This window comes from Polyodon spathula, chromosome 9, assembly GCF_017654505.1.
Source record: "Polyodon spathula isolate WHYD16114869_AA chromosome 9, ASM1765450v1, whole genome shotgun sequence".
In the NCBI taxonomy this organism is placed as follows: domain Eukaryota; kingdom Metazoa; phylum Chordata; class Actinopteri; order Acipenseriformes; family Polyodontidae; genus Polyodon; species Polyodon spathula.
In genome coordinates, this window is record NC_054542.1 from 41516285 (window position 1) to 41542928 (window position 26644).

The 26644-nt window shown below is 36.8% G+C and overlaps 1 protein-coding gene across 2 annotated transcripts; it reads right to left on the reverse strand.

Annotated features, from left to right (window-relative positions):
* Window positions 1-367: 367 nt before the first annotated feature.
* Window positions 368-25248, reverse strand: LOC121320876 (growth hormone-regulated TBC protein 1-like). Of its 2 annotated transcripts, none has more exons than XM_041259622.1 (9): window positions 25099-25248; window positions 24524-24620; window positions 22601-22752; window positions 20001-20159; window positions 14814-14938; window positions 10737-10833; window positions 3382-3554; window positions 1879-2064; window positions 368-827 (listed from the first exon to the last, which is right to left on the reverse strand). In XM_041259622.1, the coding sequence occupies exons 2-9, from the start codon at window positions 24604-24606 to the stop codon at window positions 735-737; spliced, it is 1068 nt and encodes a 355-aa protein (XP_041115556.1). In that variant the 5' UTR covers window positions 24607-24620; window positions 25099-25248; the 3' UTR covers window positions 368-734. The 2 variants fall into 2 exon arrangements, with proteins under 2 accessions (XP_041115556.1, XP_041115555.1); XM_041259621.1 differs by having other exon boundaries at window positions 24878-25247.
* Between the last annotated feature and the right edge of the window lie 1396 nt (window positions 25249-26644).

A 26644-nucleotide genomic window follows, 5' to 3' on the forward strand; every position in this document is an offset into this window, starting at 1 on the left:
CATGACAGTGCTATTTGGTATTAATAGAATTCGTTGAATTTGTAGCAGCACTACCCTAAATCTAGGTTATAACATGTATCCGTGGGTGCCTTAAATAAGGTTCCAAAATCAGTGGTCAAAGAAATGTTTCCTATGCTTGCAAAAACTAAGAATTAAAAGATTGACAGATTAGCAAACCTAAAAGAACCAAGAGGTTTTCTATGAACCTTGGTAGGAAGACTGATTGGTATTTGCCATAGCTTCTGTATTTGCCGATATAACTTAGTGTCCTGTACACATTACTACTCTAAAAAAACACAGCTGGAAGTAAGGAAATACTCCTTTTTAGTTCAGATTTAGAAAAAACAAAATCCAGTGAAAGAAAGGATGTAGTGCAACCGGCAATTTAATTTTATACCACATTGCAACGCCTTCAAAAAAACAGTTACATTCTGTTATCGCAACAAAAAGCTAATTATATTAAAGACTTGTTTACTCTTCACAGAAATATTCATCTCTGTGGCTTAAGACTAATTCAGATCAGTATAAATTTGTTTACACACATTAAATTTACAGTCACGTGATAAAACTTGAACTCTACTCATATGTACAACACAATCCCCGCCCCGCCCCGCCCCCCCAAAAGGCCGTAAACTGGTCGATTCTCTAACCGTCATGGAAGCTGGTGAATCGTTACACAGTGCAAATCATTATCTAGGAATGTAAGAAGTCTAGTTTCCCAAACTAGAAAACACTCAGAGTCCCTGAGCAATTACGTTTGCCTGGCACGTCTCCCGAAGTTTGGTAATGGTCGCCATGGACAGGCTGCCAGGTACTGTGAAAATTTTCTGAAAATAAAAAGGGTTTCTTTATTATAAAAAAATGCTTTAAAATCCCAGCATAGATATTGATGAAGAAAAACACAGTAAAATGTATGCTTACTTTCTGTTCTATATTACAATTTCTTTATTTTATATCATGGTGACTGTCTGTCTTCTGACATAACTAGTCATGCAGATGTCATCTTTCAGTATACCAGAAGGTGCCGCTAGTGAGCTATTGCTTTACCTAACTGTGCTTTTACTAAAACTAAACTCAGACAGGCGATTTCCTTGTAGGCACCTTCAATCAGAAGTCTTACAGTGCAGCAAAATCCTTTTTTTATTTGTATTCCCCCCCCCCCCAGAAAACCAGCAGATACTAGTCAAAGGTCTTCTACTTGGAAAAAGCTAGGCAAAATAAAATTTAACTTTTCAGTCCTGAATTGTCGAAATTAAGTTAAATAAAAAAGGAACTATCTAAAACTTACACAATATTTTTTTACATGTATTAATACAATAGCTCAGACTGGCACCTAAGAGTCCTGCGAGGTTCCAACAGCATATGTTAACATACGGTGCTAAGCTAAGGCGGGACCTTAAGGTCTGGACTGAAAAGGTTAATGCCAAACTGTAATCAGCTTCTCAGTCCAGTTTGTGCGTGTGTTGTAGAAAGACAAAGTGCGTATTTACATTCCTGCATTATATAAAAGGTGCATCTCCAACAGGACACACAAATTAGCATCAGCAGCATTTCTATTGTAGTTCATCAACATTGACCGTACATATTCTAGACACCACAGGACCTATTTTTATCAAGTTTGTCAGCACCAAAATGTAATCTGCACAAATTTGAGATGGGAAAGTACAACCGTAAAATGATACAAAAATAACACAATGCAATGAAGGTTCATTTGGCGATTCAAAGGTGTGTCTGAGCTTGTAACCCCATATGCAAGGTTAACAGTGTGTCACTGTCATGAATTCTGTATTTTGATGTAAAGACCATGGAAAATACATGTTCCTATGTCTGTTTAATTAAACATGTGCGGTTGTTTAACTGAAACACAAATGCACTCACCTGCATAAATGTGTGACAGTCCTCCACAAGCTCCCCCTTGATAATCTCCTTGAACTTGTCACAGATGTCAGGGAAGTTGGTGGCCTGCTGTATGTAAGCCTGATTATGCTTGATTAAAGTCAAGGCCACGCGGAAGATAATTTTTGATCCCTCATAGAATAAGCAGTCCCAAATACGGAGAACAGTCTGTCAAAACAAATAACAATTGTTTGTGAGATAAACCCCATGGCTGTAAAGTTCTACAAAATGAATGCCATCAGCATCATGAAAAAGAATGTCACTGTGACTTGCATCAAGTGTGGACCCCTTCCTCTATATATTCAACTATATTCTACTATATAATTCTGTGTTAAGAGTTCAGGAGCCACTATTCAGTTCTAGTTACCTGTCATACAGCAGACATACACACTATAGGTTACAGGTAGATCGGCCAAAATATCTTCATTAGTAAGCAGCCGAACCATCTAGTGCACAGCACTTATCTAGACTTTACAAGAATAGAACTAGAATTACAAGCAACTACATCTGAAGAGCAACTCCTGAGCTCAGGTGAAAGCCTCTTAACACATAAAAAAAAACACATTATGAGTAATTATATTATGAAACACTCCAAATGGGTACAAGCTTCATGAAGAGGTAAGAGGACAGCAAGAAATACTTTGTTAGAAGAATAGAACTGGAATGGCTAACCATTAAAAGGGTAAACAGCTTAGCCTTTCCCACCTCAATCAAAATGTACAGGGCTCAGAATGTGGTATTGTACACACTGAGATGTTCTGACACCAAAGGTTACAAATGAACATGATAAAGCATTATCTCTGCTCACAGAGCCAGTGTACCCTAACACAGGAGCAATCTGACCAAAAACATTTAACAAATGGACAAAAACATCCAAGTTAGAACAAACAGATCATCCATGCAAAGAGAAATGATCAGCTGTTATATATACTTTTATATAGTATAACAATCTAAAAACTATTCAAGATCAAGTATCACATTTACCTTGATTAAAAAAATATTTTAAAAAATCTCTTTTTACCATACAAAGATTTGCTATCAACAAAATTGGCCAAGTTATAAAACAATGAGCATAGTGGTAACTGAAAAATACTTTTAAAACATTTAAAGAAAAAAAGAAGAAATATAAAACTTCTGCTTCTATATAGGATTCAACCTTGGTATTGCAGAGTTTCATGATTGTTCACGTACTGTATGTTTTGCATCTCAGAACAACTTGTTTTTCCTCATCCAATAAGAGAATGTAAAATGGTGTTTTGCATGTTGAGTCACAGTGTCTGGGTCTGTACTGAAATATCCTGTAAGTACCTTGGCACAAACAAGCAGAACAAACCCCCTTGTTATCCCATGAATCAGGGTCCTGTATAGACAGTCGTGGCTACTTGTCCACTCTGTAGCTTTTGCTCCTCAGACCTGGTCCGGGTATTGAGTCACAGTAGTTCTGGGATAGACATTAAAACAGCAATGCATCATCATCATCATCACCTCTACAGGAAGAATGTCGATGAAGAGGCAGATAAACCATCGCGACACCACCAGTGTCCACATGACGTTGTGCGTCTCCATTAGCTCTGCCACGGCGGGGACCTTCAGTTTTACCAGCTCTCCCAGCACCTCCTGGTCAGTCTTCAGTCCCAGCATGGCCGGGCTGTAATAATCTTCACAAACAAAAAGGGCAAATACTGTAGTAATTGTTCAAATTCAAATTACACTTCTGAAGCCAAAGCTGGAAAACTTGGTTGACAGTTTCACAGATACAAGAGGCTGGAAATAAAACTATTGGAGAGCAGTTTGAGCTATTCCTGGTTTGGCTATGAATTTAATATGACACATCTGGAGCTTGCTACCTATATCATGCAGCTAATCAAGCTTTTACTAAAACCTGGAATGGGTGAAACTGCTATGCAATAGGAGTGTTATTTCCATTCCATGAAGATATGCATAAACAAACAATCACACCATTAGGCTTCAGTAAAGTCAAATGAAAATTAAGTGTAAACAGTTTTTTCTAGGAAAACAATAAGTACCGCATTTGTGAATGTTATAATAAAATATCTTACTGGTTGACCAATTTAAAATTTAAAAGTGACCAATTATTATTTTCATTTATCTTTCCCCCTCAATTTGAAATATCCAGTTATGTTTTTATCTCCTTATCGCAGCGGGTCCCCACACAGCACAGAACATTCTGATGGCGTGTGAGCGTCCTCTGATCTCACAACCCTAAAGCCAGAATCACTTTTACACCGAGCAATCCAGAGCAGAGGTGAGCGGGCTGCCAATCCCGGAAGACAGAGATCAGTCCTGCTTTTTATCCACTCTGACTCCACTCAGTGGCTGGCCAGTAGGGTTTTCTTTCGCTGAGGAGAAGGAATCCCTGCTGGTTTCCCACCACCCACCCCAGGAATGTCAGAGCCAATGTGACACCCCCTTCAGAGTCCCCAGCAAAATTCAGTTTCTTTAGACAGCCCGGAAGCAAACTGGTGTTCTCCAAGCTGTGCGACTCATCCTGCTCTTTCAGCGGCAGCGCTTTAACTGGATGAACTATATTATATTATATATATATATATATAAAATCTTGCCTAAACAAAACAAAACATTCACTAACAGTTACATCCTCTATAAATTGTAAATAACACAGTTTAAAAATAAATGTGTTTTTTGAAATAAAACAAAGCTACAATGTTAACAGGTCTGCAGTCGATCACTATCCAGCAGCACATTATAGTTTGGTACTTTATTCGTGGGTTTGCAGCAATCCTGAATTTCTAAGGAGTACTCCATCAAAACTGACGGGTTTCATTATGTTGTATTGTTGTCTGTGGCAGAAGACAAAATGTGTAGTAAAAAAACTACTACAAACTGTATTCCGAGAAGTGAAAGCATGTTTAGCACGCAGGTGGTACAGCAGACTAGATGCACTTCTGTGATACTGGACCGCACTTGGACAGTAGATACAAGTAACCCTCTTTCTATCTAATGAACTGTCAAAGTTACAAAAAATAAATTTCACATTCACAAGTCCTTCAGCTTGAGTGCTTTGCTACATAATGCGGTTCCGTGACTAATTTTATATTCAAAATGAAGACTACACTCATTTAATCCTGTCATGCACTAAAATGGTGTCGCAGGAAATTAATTATGGTATGCTAAGAGGGACTAGACTGGAGTGCGATGAACGAGTTAAGAAATCTCCCAAAGACAGTATGCGGTAATTGCAGAAGTTAACTGTGATTGACAGCCCTGATATATATATTTTTTTATTTGCGTTTGCAAATTCATCTTGGCTTGTACAGGAAAAAAATTAAACAAACAAAAGTCTGGCAGCATGTACGGAAGGATTCAATTTCAGCAGTTTTGTGGCCTTCCCCAGTAAAAATAAATAAATAAATGAACACTATTATAAGATACACGAATAACATCTACTAACTGCTTAGTTTCTTCATGAGAAAAGCCAGGAGAAGATTGCACAGACCTAATGAGCTCTTCAGGAGATAAGGATGAAGAATAGGGATTGTAGGACCATGTGACCGTGCTCAGAGTTATAGATAGCCTCATGGTGAGGTGCTATAAATAGAACAACTCTGCTGCTGCTATCAGCTGCTGTGCTTCTGCAGAGCTGCATCCCATTGGACACCTTTAAGAATGCCTTTACACAACCAACTAACTATTGTGAAAGTTTAAAACGGGAGGGAGCAGGCCCGTCACATAATGCAATGTGCACTCACAAGCGATCTGTTACTAACCAGTGCTGGGCTTTTTCGCTCCAGCAAACATACAAACAGTGTGTGCACTGCAAGCTCACAGACATAGCAAACCCTACAATAGTTTTACACAAATAACAGCACTAGCACCAATGCACTCTGAGAAACACAACCAAGGTACATGTGTCGAGCTGAAGTGCCCTTGTGTAGTAGAGAAACATCTCTATATATGTCTTTTTTGGAACACACATGATGTCAGTAAAGCGTAACTCCTAAATTGTCAGGGAATATGCTAAGCAATGTTACCTTACTGGGGTCATTATCATAAAAAAAAGGTTATTCTGATTTACACAGTATCTACAGCATGTGGAATGATCAACGCTACTTTTTTCTGCTTAAATAAAATGTTTAATCCCAAAATATCTTAAAATATCTATTTTTTGACTGAGAAATGCCATGAAATAAGCTATTCTTACAGCAAAAAAATACAGCCTTATACATAACTAGAAAATGAACCAATTGCCTTAAATCAACGACAGACATTTCAACTAGACGTGTTTTTCAATGTCGTCAATGTTGAAATGATTTGATTGACACTCATATCACTGGACAATGTGGACTCCACCCCCAACAAACTATGAGGATGTTATCAGGAGGAAGGTGCTGATTCTCAAAGTATTTTTCATGTGAGCCCCTTGCCTTGCAGAGGTGTGAAGGGCACTGGTTACAGCAGGGCATGTAGGCAAAACAATATATGGAAGTAAAACATGGACAATTAAGATAAAATAACATTTATCACTATTTGTCGATTCAAGCAGTGTGTGCTTTTCTCTACGTGAAAAACAAATGGCACAGTAGGAAAGTTGTGCCATAATTGCTACTTAACCCTATTAAATGCTGGACAAAATAAATAAATATGGCCCACATTCGACTGAATACCACAAGAATAACACCTGAATATCTTCTGCACTTCCTTTCAGCGTTCTGAAGTCATGCATTTTGAATTCAGCCTGGTTAATTCATGTGGATTGAATTACAAGTATTCCTTCCATGTGTCTTTGTAACAAATTATGATGATCATGAAGGCATGGAAACCAGGGGATTGTGAGCAGTGCTGATTCATGCATGATTTATTACTGTCAGAGGTTTATTTAGTAGATCTCTTTATCCAAAAGACTTAGGAGACTAGGGTGTGTGAACTATGCATCAGCTGCAGAGTCACTTACAACAACATCTCACTCGAAAGACTGAGCACAAGGAGGTTCAGTGACTTGCTCAGGGCCACACAGTGAGTGAGCCGGGATTTGAACTAGGGACCTCCTGGTTACAAGCCCTTTTCTTTAACCACTGGACCAGACAGCCTCCTAATTTATCTAACTTTCTCTTAATCCTTTAACTGTATCAACACTAACTGGATATTTCACCTTGAAAAAAAGGTACAAGAATTCAATCAGCATACCACTGTCTTAAAAGGAATTTCCTAAATCAAACAAAGTACCAGTACCTTCATTAAGCACAGGCATTCGGGGCATATTGCAGAGATTGTTCTGCAAGAGTATTATTGAAACCTAATGAGCTCAACAGACTGCTGAGACAGAGTTCTCAGGGCTGGTACAGTGCATTACCTGAGCAACAGGAAATATTATATTCATCACATGGTACAGGACTATAGATAGCAACTGGAGGCCTGTGAATATTACCACGGTATATACTGTACCAAGCAAAAGCCAAATGGTATACGGTTACTTAGAAGCTGTACTTCAATAAAGCCTGTCCACAGGGGTTTCTCCTACATTTAATTACTGGCTTTGCCCCATATTATATATTTATTTTATTTTACATATTTGCTCAGAGTTAAACAACATGTCTCATTTACAGGAAGTAAAATAAGTCATGAAGCTATTAAAACAGTAACATGCAATATTTTAAAACTGCGCCTTCAGGGATTTACAAATTCAACTAATAGTACGACTTAAAAGGACTCTAAAAAAGCAGCATGTTCTCAAATGTGAAGGTTAACAGGATATGGTTTAGTGTAAATCGTCCGCAGGGTTTCAAGCTATGGATAACAAAATACAGCTTATCCTTTCACTGGACAACTCAAAGTCATCAAGCAAGACCAGGTTAGGCATCCAAAGGCACAACCAAGATCCACCTTCCAAACAGAAACGCTACAGAGCTTCCTGGAAGTTCATGTCAGGTAAATAAAACTAACCTGCTTCCTGATCCCCTTGTGTAACCGAAGAGTTAATCTAAATCAGCTCAATAAGACGTCAAGCATGTTGGGCCGGATTTCTTAAGGTCTGTGTTGTTAAGTGCAAGTTGCATATTGGAAAATAAAACTGTTAATGTTACAAATCAAGTAACATGTAACACATACAGTAGTTCATTTTTGTAACAGTTTAACTTTCAGAGAAAAACAAGAGTGAAAATTGTACCCTTATGGTGGACAACTCTGCCTGGAGCAATAATAGTCAATTCCAAAGTCAGTTAATCAAAAAATAAATAATTGTTAATAAAACACTTGTTTAAAATTTTTATTTATTTTTATTTTTTTATTAAAGTTGTCTAGTGTAATGAATCTCAGCCCACTGAACTGAATGGAAAGGGCGGGACACGAACTGTAAACCATACCCCTTACCATTCAACTAAGGAGCAAGCTCTGGAATTGACAGGTAAGTATGGGTCTCATGCTGATGTCAGTATTATGAACTAACATCAGCCACTCGGAGCAGATTCAGTACACCAGCCCTGTTTGACAAAAAATACAAGGAAAGTGTTGCATGCAGCCCTGCTGTATACTTCACTGAAATACCAGACCAGCATACAAGCACAGGAGCAGTAAACTAGACTTTAAAAACATGGGGATTATCAAAGTCAGAACCAAAAGACAACCACAGAGATGAATACTTCTTGTAAAGTATCGGTGATGAAAGAACAAAGGAAACAAGTTTGACGTGGTTTTGCAATCCAATATGAGGAAAGTCTTAAGGTGGACATGTGAAAAATAAACAGCTGAACAGCATTCCACTTCAACAATGGTTACATTTACCATAACAAACATATATATATAATATTATATATATATATATATATATATATATATATATATATATATATATATATATATATATATATATATATATATATATATATATATACATATATAGGATTACATATATATATATACATATATACATACATATGTATTTTATACATGTATATATATGTATGTATGTATGCATATATATGTATTGTGTATATATATATATATATATCTATATATATATAATATATATAATATATCATATATAACATACATATGTATGTATACATATGTATGTACATACATATATATATACAATACATATTATATATATATATATATATATATATATATATATATATATATATATATATATATATATATATATATATATATATATATATATATATATATAGATAGATAGATAGATAGATAGATATATAGATATATAGATATATTTCAGTAATAAAGTACATACAGGCAGCAATTCCATGCAAGGAAAACATTGGCATCATTTAACTCAGTCTTACTGCCACATACTATGCACCACTACATAACCTGCTTAATTCCTTCACAGAAATCTCAATAAATGCTGCGAAAGAACATGCTATAGTATATGGCAAATGGGGTATCAAAGTTATCCCCAGCCTTCAAAACCCTTTCCTGTTGCAGAGACAGAGACTCATTGTCATGTACTGACGAGTTAATTGGAGCAGACAAGCTGGATGAACTCCAGGGTATATCTGACCTAAACAGCAGTCACATGTGCATCATCCTTTCTGATGCCAAGGGCTGACAACTTATCTAACTGGTGTTGTAAAATACTGTTAGTTTCAAGAGACCATACTGTTTAGCTATTGAATCGGTTCTGAATGCCTCCTCTCTGCTCAGCAGCCTCGCCAACTCACATGGTGTCTTTTTTTTACAATACATATGACCAAAGTCAATATGTCAAAGCATTAGGTCTTTAGCAATCAAAAGTCACATGACCCCAACAGAGCAGCCACCTTAGTTCACAAGTCAAAGTGAAGAATGACATTCGAATTTGTGCAGAGGTTTCATCACACTGTAGATGTCAGCATCTGAAATATTTGCTGTAGAAGTAGTGGCAGCAGGGTTAGAAAAACACAGAACATCCCTCACAAGGATGCTGGATACAAATTCCACAGTCAAACTTGTACACTTCGCATGGTCAGCAACTAGACCATCTCATCTACAGTATCAATACCACGTTCATCAAGCACACATAAGAAATTATTTCTTTAGCAATTAGCCAATATTATATAACAATGCCTAAACATGAAATATAAAAAAAAATGGGGAATGTAGCACTTAAGTACGTTGAGCCAACAGTGATGACTCTGAGCTTTCTGTTCCACTTTGTTTTTGTGTTAGACCCTTGCGTGTATATTAAAGAATACACCTTGACAGATTCATTTCATTCATAACCGTCTGGGTTGCCGATATAAAAGTATGCTGTACTAGCAGAAAAGTATCTGTATTTGGTAAAAGCGTTCTGGAATCGTGCACCACATGCCACTGGACCCAACTGAAATTTAAACTTCTTTAAACGTTCTGTTGGAGGGCAATCGACTACAGGCCCGTTAACATTGTAGCTTTGTTTTATTTAGGCAATTTCAAGTTATTAATAAAAGAAAACGTAAAATATATCATTGGTTATCTGTTTACGAGTAAAGGAAACTGATCATTGTACATGCATTAAGGTGAGTAATAAACTGACTCCACTGGGATGTTAGCAGTGGTCCAAACAATTTAACAATGCTGAACTGTAAATAAATATAAAACTGCACAGGAAAACAGACATAGGAAAACAGGGTTTAAGCCTGGCTTGGTTTTTTTTTTTTTGGATAATAATAATAATATAATAATAATAATAATAATAATGAGTTTTTTTTTTAAATCCCAAGATTATTTTTATAATATATATCAATAAAATATTCAAAAAGACATAAATTTAAGGAACTGTGAGACAAGATATTTTTAAAAGACAAGACACGTTGCATGTGCAGTCTGATGAACTGTTCTGAAGTTACACAGGGGGAGACTGACTGTAATTAGGATAAGCCTACCAGGTAATATTCTCCCCAACAGAGCATCTAACAACCAGAAAGACTTCTCTTCATCTTTCGTGATGAGGATCAGATATCCCACGATAAAATTCATGCCCTGAAATGTGAAGGAAAAGCCTTAAATTAGTACGAGCCTGAAGGAAGATGGCCCCCTCAGAGCTCTGACGAAAAACAAAGGGCTCCTGGAACTGCATTCTGAGACCCACTGAATGCTACATACAAAAACCTATTGGCTTCCAAAGCACAATCTTCAGAGAGACCAAGATTTAATGTTGACCAAGGATAGGGGGCTATTTCAACAATAATGAAGGTTAACAGCATTTTGAGGTCATGTGGAAATTCCCAGCTGTAAAAATGCCTGCCCCTCTTTGTAAAGTGCCACTGATCTCCTTAACATAAGAACATGAGACAGCAGCACTGTGGCAAGGGTAGAACGGTGGAGGCATACTTATAGAAGAGGAAGGAATACTAATTTACAGGCGATAGACTACATATAGTTGGGTTGATCTACAGTACTTTATTAATGAAACAAGAGAGGGTCTATTAATCTACAAGCAGTGGATCTGAACAGTCATATTAAAAATTCAAAAATTGAACTTTGGTGCATTTCGAAATCTTACAGACAGAAATACACTTAAGAGACTCACACACAGCAGGGCCCTTATATTAACTAGAGCAGGTGTGAAAATATGACTCCTATTGCATAACAGTTTCACCCATTCCAGGTTTTACTACACGCTTGATTAGACAGTGTATAGGTAACAAGCTCAGGTGTGTCTTAAGCCCACAGTAAAACCACAAATGGATCCATCTACTATGCAATTGGAGTCTTATTTCCATTCCTGTAGAGAGTGGTGGACACAATGGTTATTAAGCCAGAATTGTATTCCAAGACAGTCCTGCAACGTTGTTTATAAATCAAAATTCAAAACTGTCCTGGTTTCTCAGAGAATAGAAAATCTCCTGGAAAAGGAAGGAATGCAATCCCGGGACCCTTTTCACTCTTTATGGCACTAACCTATTAAAAGCACTCCACATGCTCTCATCACGTTTTCCAGACTCCCCAAACCAGCTCTACAAAGTTCACGACGGGAGAGCTCCCTGCTCTCACAACCACTATGGTCCAAACCCTTTCTCACACACCTAGCTACTTTAGTTTAAACTGTGACACTCTCCCCCTCGGGACATCTAACTCCAATGTGAGCTACTCAAGGTATAAACTCAAGCAAAGGGCCGGTTTCACAGACAGGGCAAAAGTAATTCCCAAGTAGTCCTTGTCCCAGAGTTCATATAAAATGGCAATACTGAATCATTTATTTTGCAGGCAGCTAAGAAAGCAAAGAAAATGTTCTGCATTCGTAAAGTACAGTATGTAAGTACCTTACAATACATAGCCTACATCTACTGTATGTACATGTAATCATGCGAGTTTAACATACATTACTGTACACACAAGGCTACACATGGATGGGCAGGGACAAAATCCCCAGCAAGATAGCCAGCTTTAAATGTAAAAAGGGTTATTAATATCTACTGGACACCACCTGTAATAGAAGATTAATGAGCATAAATCAGAATACCAATCATAAAGACATTATGAACAAAATATCTGAAAATGCTACGTCTTTATCAACAGGAAGTCACCATATGGGCTCCATCTTAGGTCACTGGTCAAAGAGAAGGGTGTCTGCGGCAACAGACTTGCAAACTCATACATGCAGCCCTCCTGGGGTGTATAAAGTTATCTGTTCAGAATGACAGATGCTCAGCATCAAGCTGCAGTGTGGAAGTGTTGATGACAGTAAAGGCAGCAGCTGGTACAGTATCTGCTTAACACAGAGCTGTATTCAAATCAGTCATGTGCTTTTCCTAATGCTTCTGTACCACAGAAGCACTTGTGCATATATTTTCCCTTAAGTGTTCTCATTTTAGTTCCACCTAACTAGCAGAGTATATTTTGTACTGCTTACAATTGAATAGGAATACTGTTCAATCCCCAATTATTAGGTAATGTTTTGTATTTTGCTAGATAAAAAGTGTAAATGTTACTATTCGGTTTGCTGCAGGCAATTTAAAATTTTACAAAAAAGTCTCAATAAGGTGTGCCAAATAATGCGGACATGGAAACTGTACGAAGTGAGCGACCAATATATTAAAAAAAAAAAAAAGCATTAAGGACCTTTGCTATTCTCAAGACAGTGTGTTCCACAAACAGGAAACAATTTATTCTGAACAAACGCTTCTGAGCAGTCAAGCGCCGTCAAGGGATTTCAATAATCAGCACTATCCGAGGGTAAACAGCTCAGTTAAACAGCAAATCATTAAGTAACCTAACAAAATGATTCCTATCCAGACCAATGGGCTTCCCACCTTGCGAGTTATGTGGACCATGTAACTGTGTAAACATAATGCAACGACTTTATAGACAACTGCACCCGAGAAGAAATCCCTGGTAATCTTGATGGCATTTGCATGCTTTACTACATGTCTTTTATAAAAGACTGCAGCTTACACTAACTGGGGAAATTCTCCAGGCCATTTACTCAAAATACAAAGTATCCCCGGGGTACAGAGTATGGAGAAAGACACCTCAGACATGTAATCAAGAAGTAAAATTAGGTGGTTGCAAAATGGAAGTACAAATGGCCTTTTTGTTGTTTGCGGATAACATTTTATAGGAAACACTTACTAACTACATAGCCTGTGTTTTCAATATGGCCTTTTAAGGGATCTTTAAAAATACTTAAGAGTTTACAACCATATGAGACCAAGTTCAGAGTAAGTTCGCAGCCTGGTGCAGTGGAAGCACAAGGCTGCCCTGTGGATTTAAAGGAGAGCTCTGCTGGACTGAAACTCCTGGGGACCCGTGGGGTGCTCTCCAGTCATGGCTATGGTTATCTCCACAGGCACAGCACAGTGACGGATCTGTCCTGTGCATTTCCCATGAATTATTAACAAGGCAGAGATGGTCTTGTATTTCCAACCTGATCGACCACTTGAATTCCTTCAGCAGTTTGCAATACTACTTTAGCACAGCTGTTAATGGAAACAGTAGGATACATTTTACAATTTAAAAAAGTAATAGCTTTCTTTTTTAAAGCCCACAAAACAACACTTCCTTGGAAAAACACAGCAACATTATCTTTTTGGAATGGAAATCTCATTAATTTGCATTGCAAAAGAGGTTGTGAAGCACAGTTCCTGGTATCTATTTAAAAAAAAAAAAAAAGTGTAAAAATAGGTTAGTTCAGTAGAATAATAAAATACCTGTGTACATTTTCAGTAGTGTGTACAAAGGCATCCGTTTTGAACACAAGGATATTAATACTAAACAGATACCACGAAAGGCTGTATGATCAGCAAACAAAGAATGATTTGTCTCTGAAGGGCCCAGTTTCCCCAGGATCTCCATGACCTAGTTTCAAATTCCACAGATAAGATTCCACTACAATCACACCAACACACCAACACACGAATATTAAATAAAATCCTCATTAATTTACTGTAACTTAATGGAATGGTTAGGTGAAAGCAATCGGGCAAAAAAGCAGGACATCAGGAAGCCGTTGAAATAGCAATGCTATTAAGGACTTTTATTGAACAAAAATAAAACAAAAACCTTTAACAAATAATATACAGGCAGCCTAGTAGCAGAATAATATATACACCTGCATCGTTTAAAACAAACTCAATAATTTATTATTGGGCTGCCAACTAAGGCCTATACTTGTCAATTTCAGCCACATTCTCACATGGAGATTAAGGGTTAAATCAGGCTCAACATTAACACCTTCATGAGAGCATTTACTGTGTAAAGTCACACATTTACATTAAAATATGGAAATAAAGATACTGTTATTGATGCGAATACTTTTTTATATAGCAATTTATACTGCAGAACATGGAAGTGAAAAGTAGTATCGGTACAAAACACATTATTAACATAAAATAAATCACAAATTTAAACACTATTTACAAGTGAGACGTTTTCACCCTGTCGCACTTAAAATTAAAATAAAACTATTTTTTTATTAAAAGATAATTATGTAGTATTTGGTAATGTTGCTTCACATTTACCTGGCAATATCCCACATTTGAATTATGATGCCCATACGCCAGCAGCACGTTGAACAGGGTCTGCTGCAAACAGGGATCAGCATTTTTCCGAAAGTGTACGTTGTCAGGAAATGTTCTGTGCATGTCTGAAAAAAAAAAAAAAAAAAAAAAAAAAACCCACAAACCAACATGAAAATATGACAAATTATTATTCTTTTAACCAAGCCAAGCTTGTTCAAAAGAAAGGACTCCCACGGTATATGCACACAATTAAAGTCTCTAAGACTGTTCCTCATGAAGCAGCTGTAAATTGGCCATTCTTGAAAACAAAAACACCTGCCAACTGAGAGCCAGCTACCTGCCCCATTGTGACTGAAATGTACGTAAAATAAGGAGATGCAGCCTTTAGATCTTCCGTAACACGGCAGTGAAACCATTTGCATTACAATGCAGCCAGTCAGGAGAGACAGCCCACGTATATGAAAGTGTACTCTGCAAAGTGCAGGTTTATTTTATTAATCCAAACCCTCACCTTGAAATAAAACACCAACACTGTACTAGATAGAGATGTTTCAATAATGGGTGCATTTTGACCTTTTCGGTTGCTTGATTACTATGTTTTGTATAATAGAGTATCATACGAAGCGCGTGGTTTAGAAACGTGATCAAATAAAGTACACAAGAATGTTTTACAATTAGGCACAGTATGAAAAAAAAGTGGTGTTCAAACCTGTTCTTCCTGAAAGTCCTCTGGCTGTAATAAAACAGATCTAGTTTCATCCAGTTGCATATAAACTAACCAACACCTAAAAAATGTGGGTTATTCCCACCAACACATCCCTTTTCAATGACTTGCAAGTCTTTGTAACAACTCTCAAGACACTATGTCAAAACTTGTGGTCTGTATGATTAGTATGGCCAGGGGTTATTGTTTTTCCTGGACAAAACTGGTAATGGAACATATCTAAACCAAACTAAGTCAAAGTCAAAGAATACAGCTGTGTCCTAGCATTAAGACCATTACTAAAAATGCACAGTCTCTATTCAGCTGAAACTATAAAATGTGGAAGACACATCTGGTCAGCAGTGAATGTCATCTTGTATGCATAATTTATATAACCATGCAAATATGACAGCACCTCTAATGGTTTCTGAACTATGAAGCTTTGACACGGTGGCAGCTTTTTAAATTAACTGGCACAAAAGGTTTATTTGTGTATGGTACCAACGATCAAACTTGACCAATAGAATCTTAGACTAGAGCTCTGTATAAAGCCAGTATTTCTAAGCCTTGGTTCTCAATCATCCAGAAAAAACTTTTTTTGGTTTCTCTTACAGAGAAATTACAAACAAGCAGGTAAATTACAGAGAGAAGAAATAATAATGAGTAGGATATATTTTAGTTTTAAATCAAACCGGTGGGCCTCAAATAAACCCACACTCACCCACAATCAATGCACAGACAGAGAAAGATAAAGGTGAATGAAATGATCAGATGGTAACAACAGTCTGGATGGCAATGGATGGTGCATGAAAGTTAGGCCTAACAAGTCCAGCAGAGCAGCAATGTAATTGAAAACCAAACAAAGTAACAAAAGAACAAAAGAACAAAACCAAAAAAATATAGGAAACAAAAGTATCAAATTAAAAGTAGAAAAAAATCCAGACAGAAAAACAAATAAGGAAGCGCAACAGAGTCCAGTAATGATGGCGATTGTAGAAGGTTGAAAAAATTGAGTATGTTGAAAATGATGAGTCTGTCTCCAAAAATCAGGAGAATCAGGAAAACAACAACTTAAAACAAACACTAAACAGACCTTAAACAAGTAACAGTGAAAAGAAGAGTTTAGACAAAGTGCAGGATACAATAAAAAAGAATTACTGCACTGGAATTATCTAAAGTAATTTCGGTTCACTGGTATTTTAAGTTTATAACGCTGTAGGTTATGATGAATTCCACAGAGAAAACCACTAGCATGTCGATAGAATCTCTAAAAATAGTCCTGGCCTTGTCATTTATAGTTTCAAAATATTAATAACTATGTACTGAACTTTGGAATGGAACAAAAGATCAGTAAATCCAGCCCTGTGTTGCTTGGTGTCTAGAAAAAAAAAACGTATATTTTAACAACATAATCAAGAATGTTTTTTCTATTTTTATTCACATGTTCTGGGTAACTGGGGCATGCAGTCAAACACATTCTGGTCAAATTATTTCCAGGAGGCATGAGCAGAGCTTTGCAGCTGAAAGTACTGTTCTTGGTTTCTGTCTAAATGAAAAAATCACCTAGTTGCTGGTTTAATGGTTGCCTTAAGATCTGTTTTTTTACCTGTTAATAGGAACTGCCCAGCCTTCCCTCTTGTGCTGAATATCTGCTTGTTTATTATGCTTTCACTCAGGCCATGCTGATGCTTCCAATGCAACACCACTTACTAAACATTGCTGAAATGCAGCCTCTTGGCCTCAAATCGCTTCCTCTGCTGTGGCATTGGATTGTATCCAATGATCTTGGTCTAAATCAGACCATGTGACAGGACATCACAGGAAGTGATTTGGTACCAGGAAACAGCACTAATAACTTGATTTTAAAGTCTTGGTTATAGGTTTTAATAATATAAGAAAGTTTACAAACGAGAGGAGGCCATTCGGCCCATCTTGCTCGTTTGGTTGTTAATAGCTTATTGATCCCAGAATCTAATTAAGCAGGTTCTTGAAGGATCCCAGGCTGTCAGCTTCAACGACATTACTGGGGAGTTGGTTCCAGACTCCCACAATTCAGTGTAAAAAAGTGCCTTCTATTTTCTGTTCTGAATGTCCCTTGGGTCGACAATGTCAATACCTTATAGAATTTTGAATGCTTGAATCAGATCGCTGTGTAGTTTTCTTTGTTCAATACTGAATAGAAATTATTTTAGCCTGTCTCCATATGACATGCCTTTTAAACCCGGAATAATTCTGGTCGCTCTTCTTTGTACTCTTTCTACAGCAGTAATATCCTTTTTGTAGCAAGATGACCAGAACTGAACACAATATTCTAGATGAGGTCTTACTAATGCATTGTACAGTTTTAACATTACTTCCCTTGATTTAAATTCACTTTTCACTACATATCCAAGCATTTTGTTGGCCTTTTTTTTTTTTTATAGAGTCCCCACATTGTCTAGATGAAGATATTTCTGAGACAACATAAACTCCTAGGTCTTTTTCATAGATTCCTTCTTCAATCTCACTATCTCCCATATGGTATTTATAATGCACATTTTTACTGCCTGCGTGCAGTACCTTACACTATTAAAAATCATTTGTCATGTGTCAGTTCTGAATGCTGTCTAGATCATTTTGAATGACCTTTGCTACTTTTGTGTCGTCTGCAAATTTAACAAGTTTGCTTACTATACCAGAATCTAAGTCATTAATGTAGATTAGGAATAGCAGAGAACCTAATACTGATCCCTGTGGTACTCCACTAGATACCTCACTCCATTCTGAGGTTTCTCCTCTAATCAGTACTTTCTGTTTTCTACATATTAACCACTCCCTAATCCATGTGCATGCATTTCCTGGAATCCCTATTGCATTCAGTTTGAGAATTAATATTTATGCAGGATTTTGTCAAAAGCTTTCTGTAAATCTAAGTAAACCATGTCACATGTTTTGCAATTATTCACTGTCGATGTTGCATCCTCAAAACAATCAAGCAGGTTAGTTAGACATGATCTCCCCTTCCTAAAACCATGCTGGTTGTCTAGCAGGATACTCTTGCCATATAGACAATGTTTCATTTTGGATCTTATTATAGTTTCCATAAGTTTACATATAAAGTCTTATTGGTCTGTATTTACCTGGTTTGATTTTGTCTCAATTTTTGCGGATCAGTACTATGTTTGCAATTCTCCAGTCTGTTGGTACAACCCGTGTCAAGAGACTGTTGCATGATCTTGGTTAGCGGTTTGTAAATAACTTCTTTCATTTCTTTGAGTACTACTGGGAGGATCTCATCTGGCCCAGAGATTTGTTTATTTGAAGAGCTCCTAGTCCTTTAACACTTCTGCCTCCGTTATGCTAAAGTTATTTCAAACTGGATAGGAAGAGGTCGACATGTTGGGCATACTGTCTGTATCCTCCTTTCTAAAAACTTATTAAAAGTAATCATTTCATATATTTGCTATTTTTTTCTCTTTGTCTATGATTATGCCATTTGTATCTCTTACATGTTTTACCTCCTCCTTGAATGTTCTCTTGCTGTTATAATATTGGAAAAACTTTTGGAATTGGTTTCAGCCCCCCTTAACAATGTTCATTTCTATCTCGCTTGGCCTTTCTAACTTCCTTTTTGACTTGCGTTTGTAGTTCCAAGTACTCTTTCTGTGTACTTTGTTCTTGGACCCTTTTACATTTTCTGCAAAGTGCTTTTTTTCTCTGGATATTTTTTTTTTTGTTTTAACTGGTCTATTAAACCATTTTTTTTTTTAGATTTTGATTTGTCTACTTTTGGGATGTAATTGTTTTGTGGCTCCAGTACTACTTTTTTTTTTTTTTAAATACCATCCTTTCTGTGTATGTTTTCTTGATTTTACTCCAATCTACTTATATTAGTCCCTCTTTATTCCCTCAAAGTTGGCCTTTTAAAACTGTAAACCTCAGCTTCAGTCGTTATTTTAGCGGTTTTAAAAAGCACTTAAAATGAGACCATGTTGTGATCTTTGTTTGCCAATGGTTCTCTGACCTCTGTTTTAGTTATTCTTTCTTCGTTATTTAAAAAGACTAGTTCAAGGCATGCCTCCCCTCTAGTAGGTGCATTGACAAATTGTGTTAGGAAGCAGTCCCTTGTCATTTCTAGCATTTCAATTTCAGCTGTCATGTTCCCCACCGGGTTTTCTCATTTTATATGGGGGTCGAAATCTCCAATTAGTATGACTTCTGCTTTGCTACACGCATTTCTAATGTAATTGTACAACAGATTATTTAGCTTGGCATCTGCATTTGGTGGTCTACAGCATGCCCCTATTATAATGCCCATTTAATTTTTGTCCATTATTCTGACCCATATTGATTCTGTGTTGTGTTTTTTTTTTTTTTTTTTTTGCTAAAAAGCTCAGTAAATCATGGTGTCCAAATGAAAATAATAAAAACAGGTGTGGTAGGAAAAAAGTAAACAAAAAGTTATATCGATCCATTCCTTTTGTGATTAAATTGGAAGGCTTTACCTGTCTTGATCATGTCCACGAGTCTGGGGTCCCGTTCTCCCTCCAGCAGCTTGCGATAGTACCCCGGGTTCTGCTCCAGCTGAGCCTGCGCCCCGCTCGCTGCCATCCAGATCAGGGAGCGGTGCTCGTTTGGAATGCCTTTCCTTACATACCTCTTCACTGCACAAGAGAACACACAGTCACTAACCCAACTACAATGTGCTTTCAATACAGCCAAATCAGCTCACCGATGGGTCAAAACAACTACATGTAGTCTTCCACGATCATGCATTTCCAAATCTTATTACCGCACTTGCTCATTAAATTAAAAAACCTGATTGGACACACAGCTGGTAATGAGTTCTCATAATGCTCATAAGAAACTCTGGTTTATTCAGCAACTGGAATTGAAAAAACTGCAAGTCAGTGTTTTGGATAAGACAAGCTGTGGACGTGATGCTTTACAGTTCCTCATAGGCGTTACATATCTGAACAGAAACCATGTTTACCAAGTCATCTCACTAGTTAACACTTACTGCAATACTGCAATACCTCGAACACAGACATTTGGAGACCAGCCTATTTTTAATGGTGTACTTGAATTGCATAATAGGCAGTTTTCAATACATTGTATAAGTTAACATTTAATCACACAAAGTCTCTCATAACAAAGTTGTTCACTATATTGAATATATTTGAAAAGATGTATTTTAAATGTTCTATTTATTTAATACGCTCATTCAAGCTGGAACTTGAAACAGTTATAAAGCTACCTTCAACAAACCAGTATTTATTTATTTATTTTATATATATATATATATATATATATATATATATATATATATATATATATATATATATATATAATATATAATATTCATATTTGTTTTAAAGGTTTAATAATCTTTAGTTTCATGAGCAACCCTGCTTGCCCAAATACACCTTCCAGTTTACTAATCAACTGGTACATAAAAACAACCATTTATTGTGTATTTTTTTAGCACTATTGTTATATTTACTCAATGTCCATGCACATCAGCTTTTGAAACCCTGTTTAAAAGGAAACAATTAAATTATTATAACCAAATTTACTAGAATAACTAGCTTGAATGTATCACATGTAATATCAGAATTATGCTGTATTGCTTAAATGACACCAATGTATATCATAAATAATATCTGCAAATAAATGCCCACTCAGCGTGAGTGTTGAAAAGCCTGTTATGCAACTAAATTCCTACTACCCTAGATTTGAATGAAGTTGCAATCGCTAGTATTTCAGTGTCAGTTGGAAATAGGCTGCCGCAGACTACCTTCCTTTGCATAAAATTACTCTTTGCAAGCTATTCTCTTTATAATAAACTCGCTTTACTACAGCTCCAGCATCTTGACGAGTGAGACCTGTGAATCTAGACTCCCGGGGGACTTGAAGTCATTGGGCTGTCACTTCTTTAGAACACTCCCAAGCACCACGCTTTCTAAAAGAAACAGCCCTGCAGTATTTCAGCTTGGCTTGTGAAAACTCAATACAAGATCATTCAACAACCCTAACCCTAACAAGAGTGAGAGTAATAATGTGGAAGCAATACAACTGTGCAGGGTTCTGTGGACAATTTCCAGGAAGTGTGTACAATATAACACCCTTGATCAAAAAAATGAAATCGGTATGCAGCCAATCAACACTAGAAAGGGTTACTTAATTCACGTTGACTTCATCTCTTTCCCATTTAATAAAAAAAAAAAAAAACTTGCTACAGAAACAAACTGCCTTTCTCATTGCAGCTGGGCAATGTCTTTCCTTCCTGACTTGTATCTATCATTGATTCGTTCTGAATACTTTAAACCTGCCCCAACTACTGAGTGGCAGCACATTCCTACATTTCTATTGGAAACTCCGGAGACTTGTTCACAGGACTTAAGGTTACATTACAGTTATATAGGTTTCAAACAAAATTGTAAATTGTGGCAAATTTTAAATGTCTAGACACACAAAACCCCCAAAAGAATGTGCCCATGACCATAAGGATTTTCTTCAAGAAGACAGCAAAGGAACGAATATACAACTTAAGTGTGCTAGTACTGTCAGGTTACTTTACATCCTGTGATAGAACAAATTGCCCAAGCACTTTGGAAAGTAATCAAAAACAATAATTTCATACAGTATATAAAAAGTGGATGGTTTACATCACCCAAACAGCCAGGTGCCTATTATTGTGCTTATGAAAGGGCTATGAGATGGCAATCAAATCGAAGCCATAGTGAGATCAAATTAATATTATTGCCAAGTGTTTTGTTATAAATTGTACATGGGTGTGTGTTAATAAGCACCATCATGTTCCATTTTTTATATATGAGACCTAGAACTTGTTATTGTTATTATTATATAATTTGTTATTGCATTGAAAGCTCTATAAGGTTCTGCTCAGAAATAGTGGGCACCTCTAATTAGTTGTGCACCATAGAATTTTATAGAGATTTCCTCAACCTCCATAGTACTCTATAGAATTCTACAGAGATTTTGCTAACCTCCATCAAACTCTACAGATGTTTAACAATTCTCTACAGAATTCCATAGATTTTTTTGTAACCCTGAATAAGCTTTAGTCCATTACAAAACCTACCTTTTATATTTTTTACCACTTTATTGTTTCCCTTTAAAAGTTTGGACCACTTGATCGACCTTCTAGTGAGGATGGCAAGATAGACGGACATAAATTCTTCATGAGAGTCATAATCAAAGTCTTCTGATCTTTCAAACCCGTAAGGATCAATCCTGTTAAAACAAAGTGCAATACAGTAAACAAAGTCTGAAATGACATAAGGACACCTCAGCTCTAGCCAACCCAAATAACATGAACAATCCTGGACCAAAGAAAAAAAACTGAAATTCTTGAAAAAACTGAAATTCTATTAAAACTCCATCAAAAAGCATAGACATGACTAATGCAAGATGATTTACAAGGCAGTTGAGTTCTGAGATCTCACTTCCATTTAAAGGTTTTACGATTACTTTTTCTTAAAGCAAAATCTAATTTTGTGGATTTAGTAAAAGAGTTAAAGTCATGCAGAGCATTAGGCTAGATTTATGTCTTTAAACCACAAATTCAATTTGCAGCATTTTGTTGCGAAACGGTTCATGTCACACATACAGTTACAAACAAAGGAAGCATCTTTTTGAAACTGTGTGTTCACTGTCTCATAAGTTTAATAGTTTTATTTGGACTTAAAAATGAAGCAAATTGCATTTCAGTGATCTGTTCCATTGGCTCGGAATCATAAATGTTTTTTTATTACTTAGCATTGGCAACCTCATACCTGTCATTATCACATGAACAGTACTGTTTACACAAAGGTATAAAATCCCACAATGCACAGGGACATTCCTTGAGCCCTTCTACAATGATGGGGCAAAATAGCTACGCTAGTCTCCGATATCTAACACATTATCACTCTAATGAAGCAATTTACCCAAGATGGGCGTTGTAAACAAATATAGAAATATGGCATCTCGTTTATGGCATTAAAAAGGTGTAAATCAAAATTATTACACAGGAAGCTGAGGTGAGGTTGGGTATAGATGTATTTTATAAGATTATAGATAGATCGATAAATACACACACTTGGGTTTCCCTTTTACCAGTTATTTTCAGCCTGAACATGACATGCTCAAATACAGTACATTTTAGAAAAGATATACACATGAATGAATACTAGACACTCCAATAACATCTATTTAATGTAACATGGATTTTACAAACTTATAGCAGTCGCTTTTTTAATGTTTCTAGTACTTTGTTTAAACAAAAAAACAAAAAGCACTGGGTTACTGTGACCGAAGAAACAATGTTTCAGCTCAGAGATAACAAGGATCATGAGCTATGACCAGTGTAACCTTGTTTAACAGGAGATATACAAGAAAAGGGCTTCCTCGGAATGCTGTTTGCAACACACCTTATATCATAAATTACAACTTACATTAAAAAAACAAACAAACAAAAAAAAAACCACAGATCTGCAAGCACACGGGCTTTGTTAATGTCTGTACGCATTTGTATTCACTGTATTTAGTAAATAAGCACTTTCGAATAAAGCGACATTCATTAACGTAAACCTTAAGGTTAATAACCAATACTGCCCTGCTGGTCGACGTTGTAACGTTAAACTATAATGAATCATTAACAGTGGGAGAACTAACAAAAAAAAATATTTTTTTTTAAAAAGGGCAAGGTGTATTGGCATAAATATACCCCAGCACCTGCTTCTACACTTTTTTAAATACTGATGTTAATATCAGTTTGCAACAATTCGTACAAATTAAATGTGCAGCGAGTATTTATTTATTTTATTTTTTTAATGAGTCAGAGTGACTGCACCCACTGCTACGTCACCTGACCTGAGGTGCAGCAGGTAACAAAAAAGTATAGAACACATATTGTGAACTGGTTACCGCACAATAATATTTCACAACCATATTATATAGCTATATTTAACAGTTTCAAATCAGGAAGCTCAATAATACAATAATGTAATAGCAGCAGGTTTACCTGCCTATCCGCTCCTTTGCAGGGCTTCTGTCAAACTGGCTTTGCTTGTTCTCGGTTTGCCGTATCCCGTTCTGTTTATCCATTGAAAATTGCTTGACTTAAAAGAAAAGAAAAAAAAAAAAAAACACCCTCAGATTTCGACCAAACAAACAAACAAAAAATTTTTTAACTTTATATTTCGCAGGTTCCTTAACCGTGGCAGGTGCCGCCCCTTTAAAATTAAAGTTAAATCAGACACCCGAGTAAACGTAACACAAACACATCTCGACAAACAGCCATGGCACGATGGAAACTCCAAAGTTAATCACCGGTACAGTAAATAACCTCAAAGAAACAGTGATCGCCAAGACTTACTGGACCGCAGAACCCGCGTTTGGTGCAACTGAGCTCTTGTATTATTATTATTGTTGTTATCCACGGTTCATTCCGACTGTTTTCAAAATAAAATGCTCATGGCAACTTTGTAGCATTAAACCGTTGCACTCCGATGCCGTTCTCTCCCAACCTTTTCCAGTCTTCCCGTGTAATTTGAAACACGCTGTTTATTTTTTTTCCACCTGCCTATATTTTTTCACCTTTGCAAATGTGCAACACGCAGACTCGCGCTTATTTAAAGGAGGCAGTCGCTGAACAGAGTTGTAGACAGTTGTTTGGGAATTGCCCCTTTCTCTACCTATCCTCTCCCTCCCCTTCACATGTTTCACAAACACATACATAGGCGCTGTATGCCAGTCAGAGGATCGTGGACACCACCAGCTGTCGATCAGGAAAACGGGGTGGAGTTTAGTGGTCCAACCACAGTCGCCGGTAAATACTAGCTGCCACTCACAGCACATAGATTTACCTACACTACTGGTGTCAGCTGTGGGCGGGTTTTATGTAAAAGTTAAAGTTTAGCGTTGCACAATTGTCAATCAATCCTCAGTGTTGGCGCAGTGAAGGAGTAGTGAGCACTCAATCACTGGTACAAAGTAAAGAGATATACTACATACCCCGGTGGCTACCGGCAGCATCGGGAAGATATAGTGCAGTGTGCACGCTTAACAGTAGCAATGGGAAACAAAAAAAAAAAGTAGTTTTTGTTATGCAGTACTGCCAACAGCCAAGATGATGGTTTATATACACCCCCCCCCCCCCCCCCCCACACACACACACACACACACACACACACATTTGATGTTTCTGGGATGAATTTATTTGTTTTGACGTTATTGTTATTGAACAGAGATTTAATGGGACCTTGATTCATTCTGCAATACACTTCCAGGTTTAGGCCAAACTAATCTGAAGTTATCTCCAAATGGATGTTTTAATAGTTTTTGTATAAAGCAGCTAATAACGCTGACAGTGAAAGGGCTGTTGCTTTTTCAGTATTTGTGCAGCTCTACAAACAAACTGAACTTACCGAGTTCCAGCTACTAATACCCTACTCCTATATTTGTGTACCGCAACTTGGCAAATACACTATGTAGAATTATTTGACAACTATTTAGACTATAAGTCTTTATCAGTGTCTTCAGTGATGGAGTGTCCCTACATGGGTTCACAAAAACAATGCCAAAACATATATTTTAAATATTTAACTACCCAAACACTAACAGCTAGACAGCAGCAACTAGATGTTGGCAGATGTTAGTTTCACAGACCCAGTTTAGCACTAATCTTGGATTACTTTACCTAAATTAACATTGGGTAGTCCAGGACTAGTACTAATCAAGGTCTGTGAAACCAGTATTAAAGGCTCAGATTAGGGACTAACAATGTTCATTGCCACCTTTATGGACTGGGGCTCCAAGAAGGAACATCATTTTGTATTAGCTGTTCTAGTGATATGAAGGGTTAAATCCTGCACTTTGTGTGCGTGGTTTAGTGATTTAAACAGGATATACCATTGTAAGGATATGTAGGGATACTTGCATTCGGTGTAGAATGATATTGCAGGGAAATAACCAAGTCAATCTTATTGATACAGTGCCTGTACTAAGCATTCACCCCCTTTGGATGTTTTCACAGTTTGTTGTGTTACAACCTGAAATTTTGATGCATTTAAATGGGCTTTTGTCTTGGTTAGATAAGCATTCACACCCCTGAGTCAATGTCTGGTAGAACCACCTTTGGCAG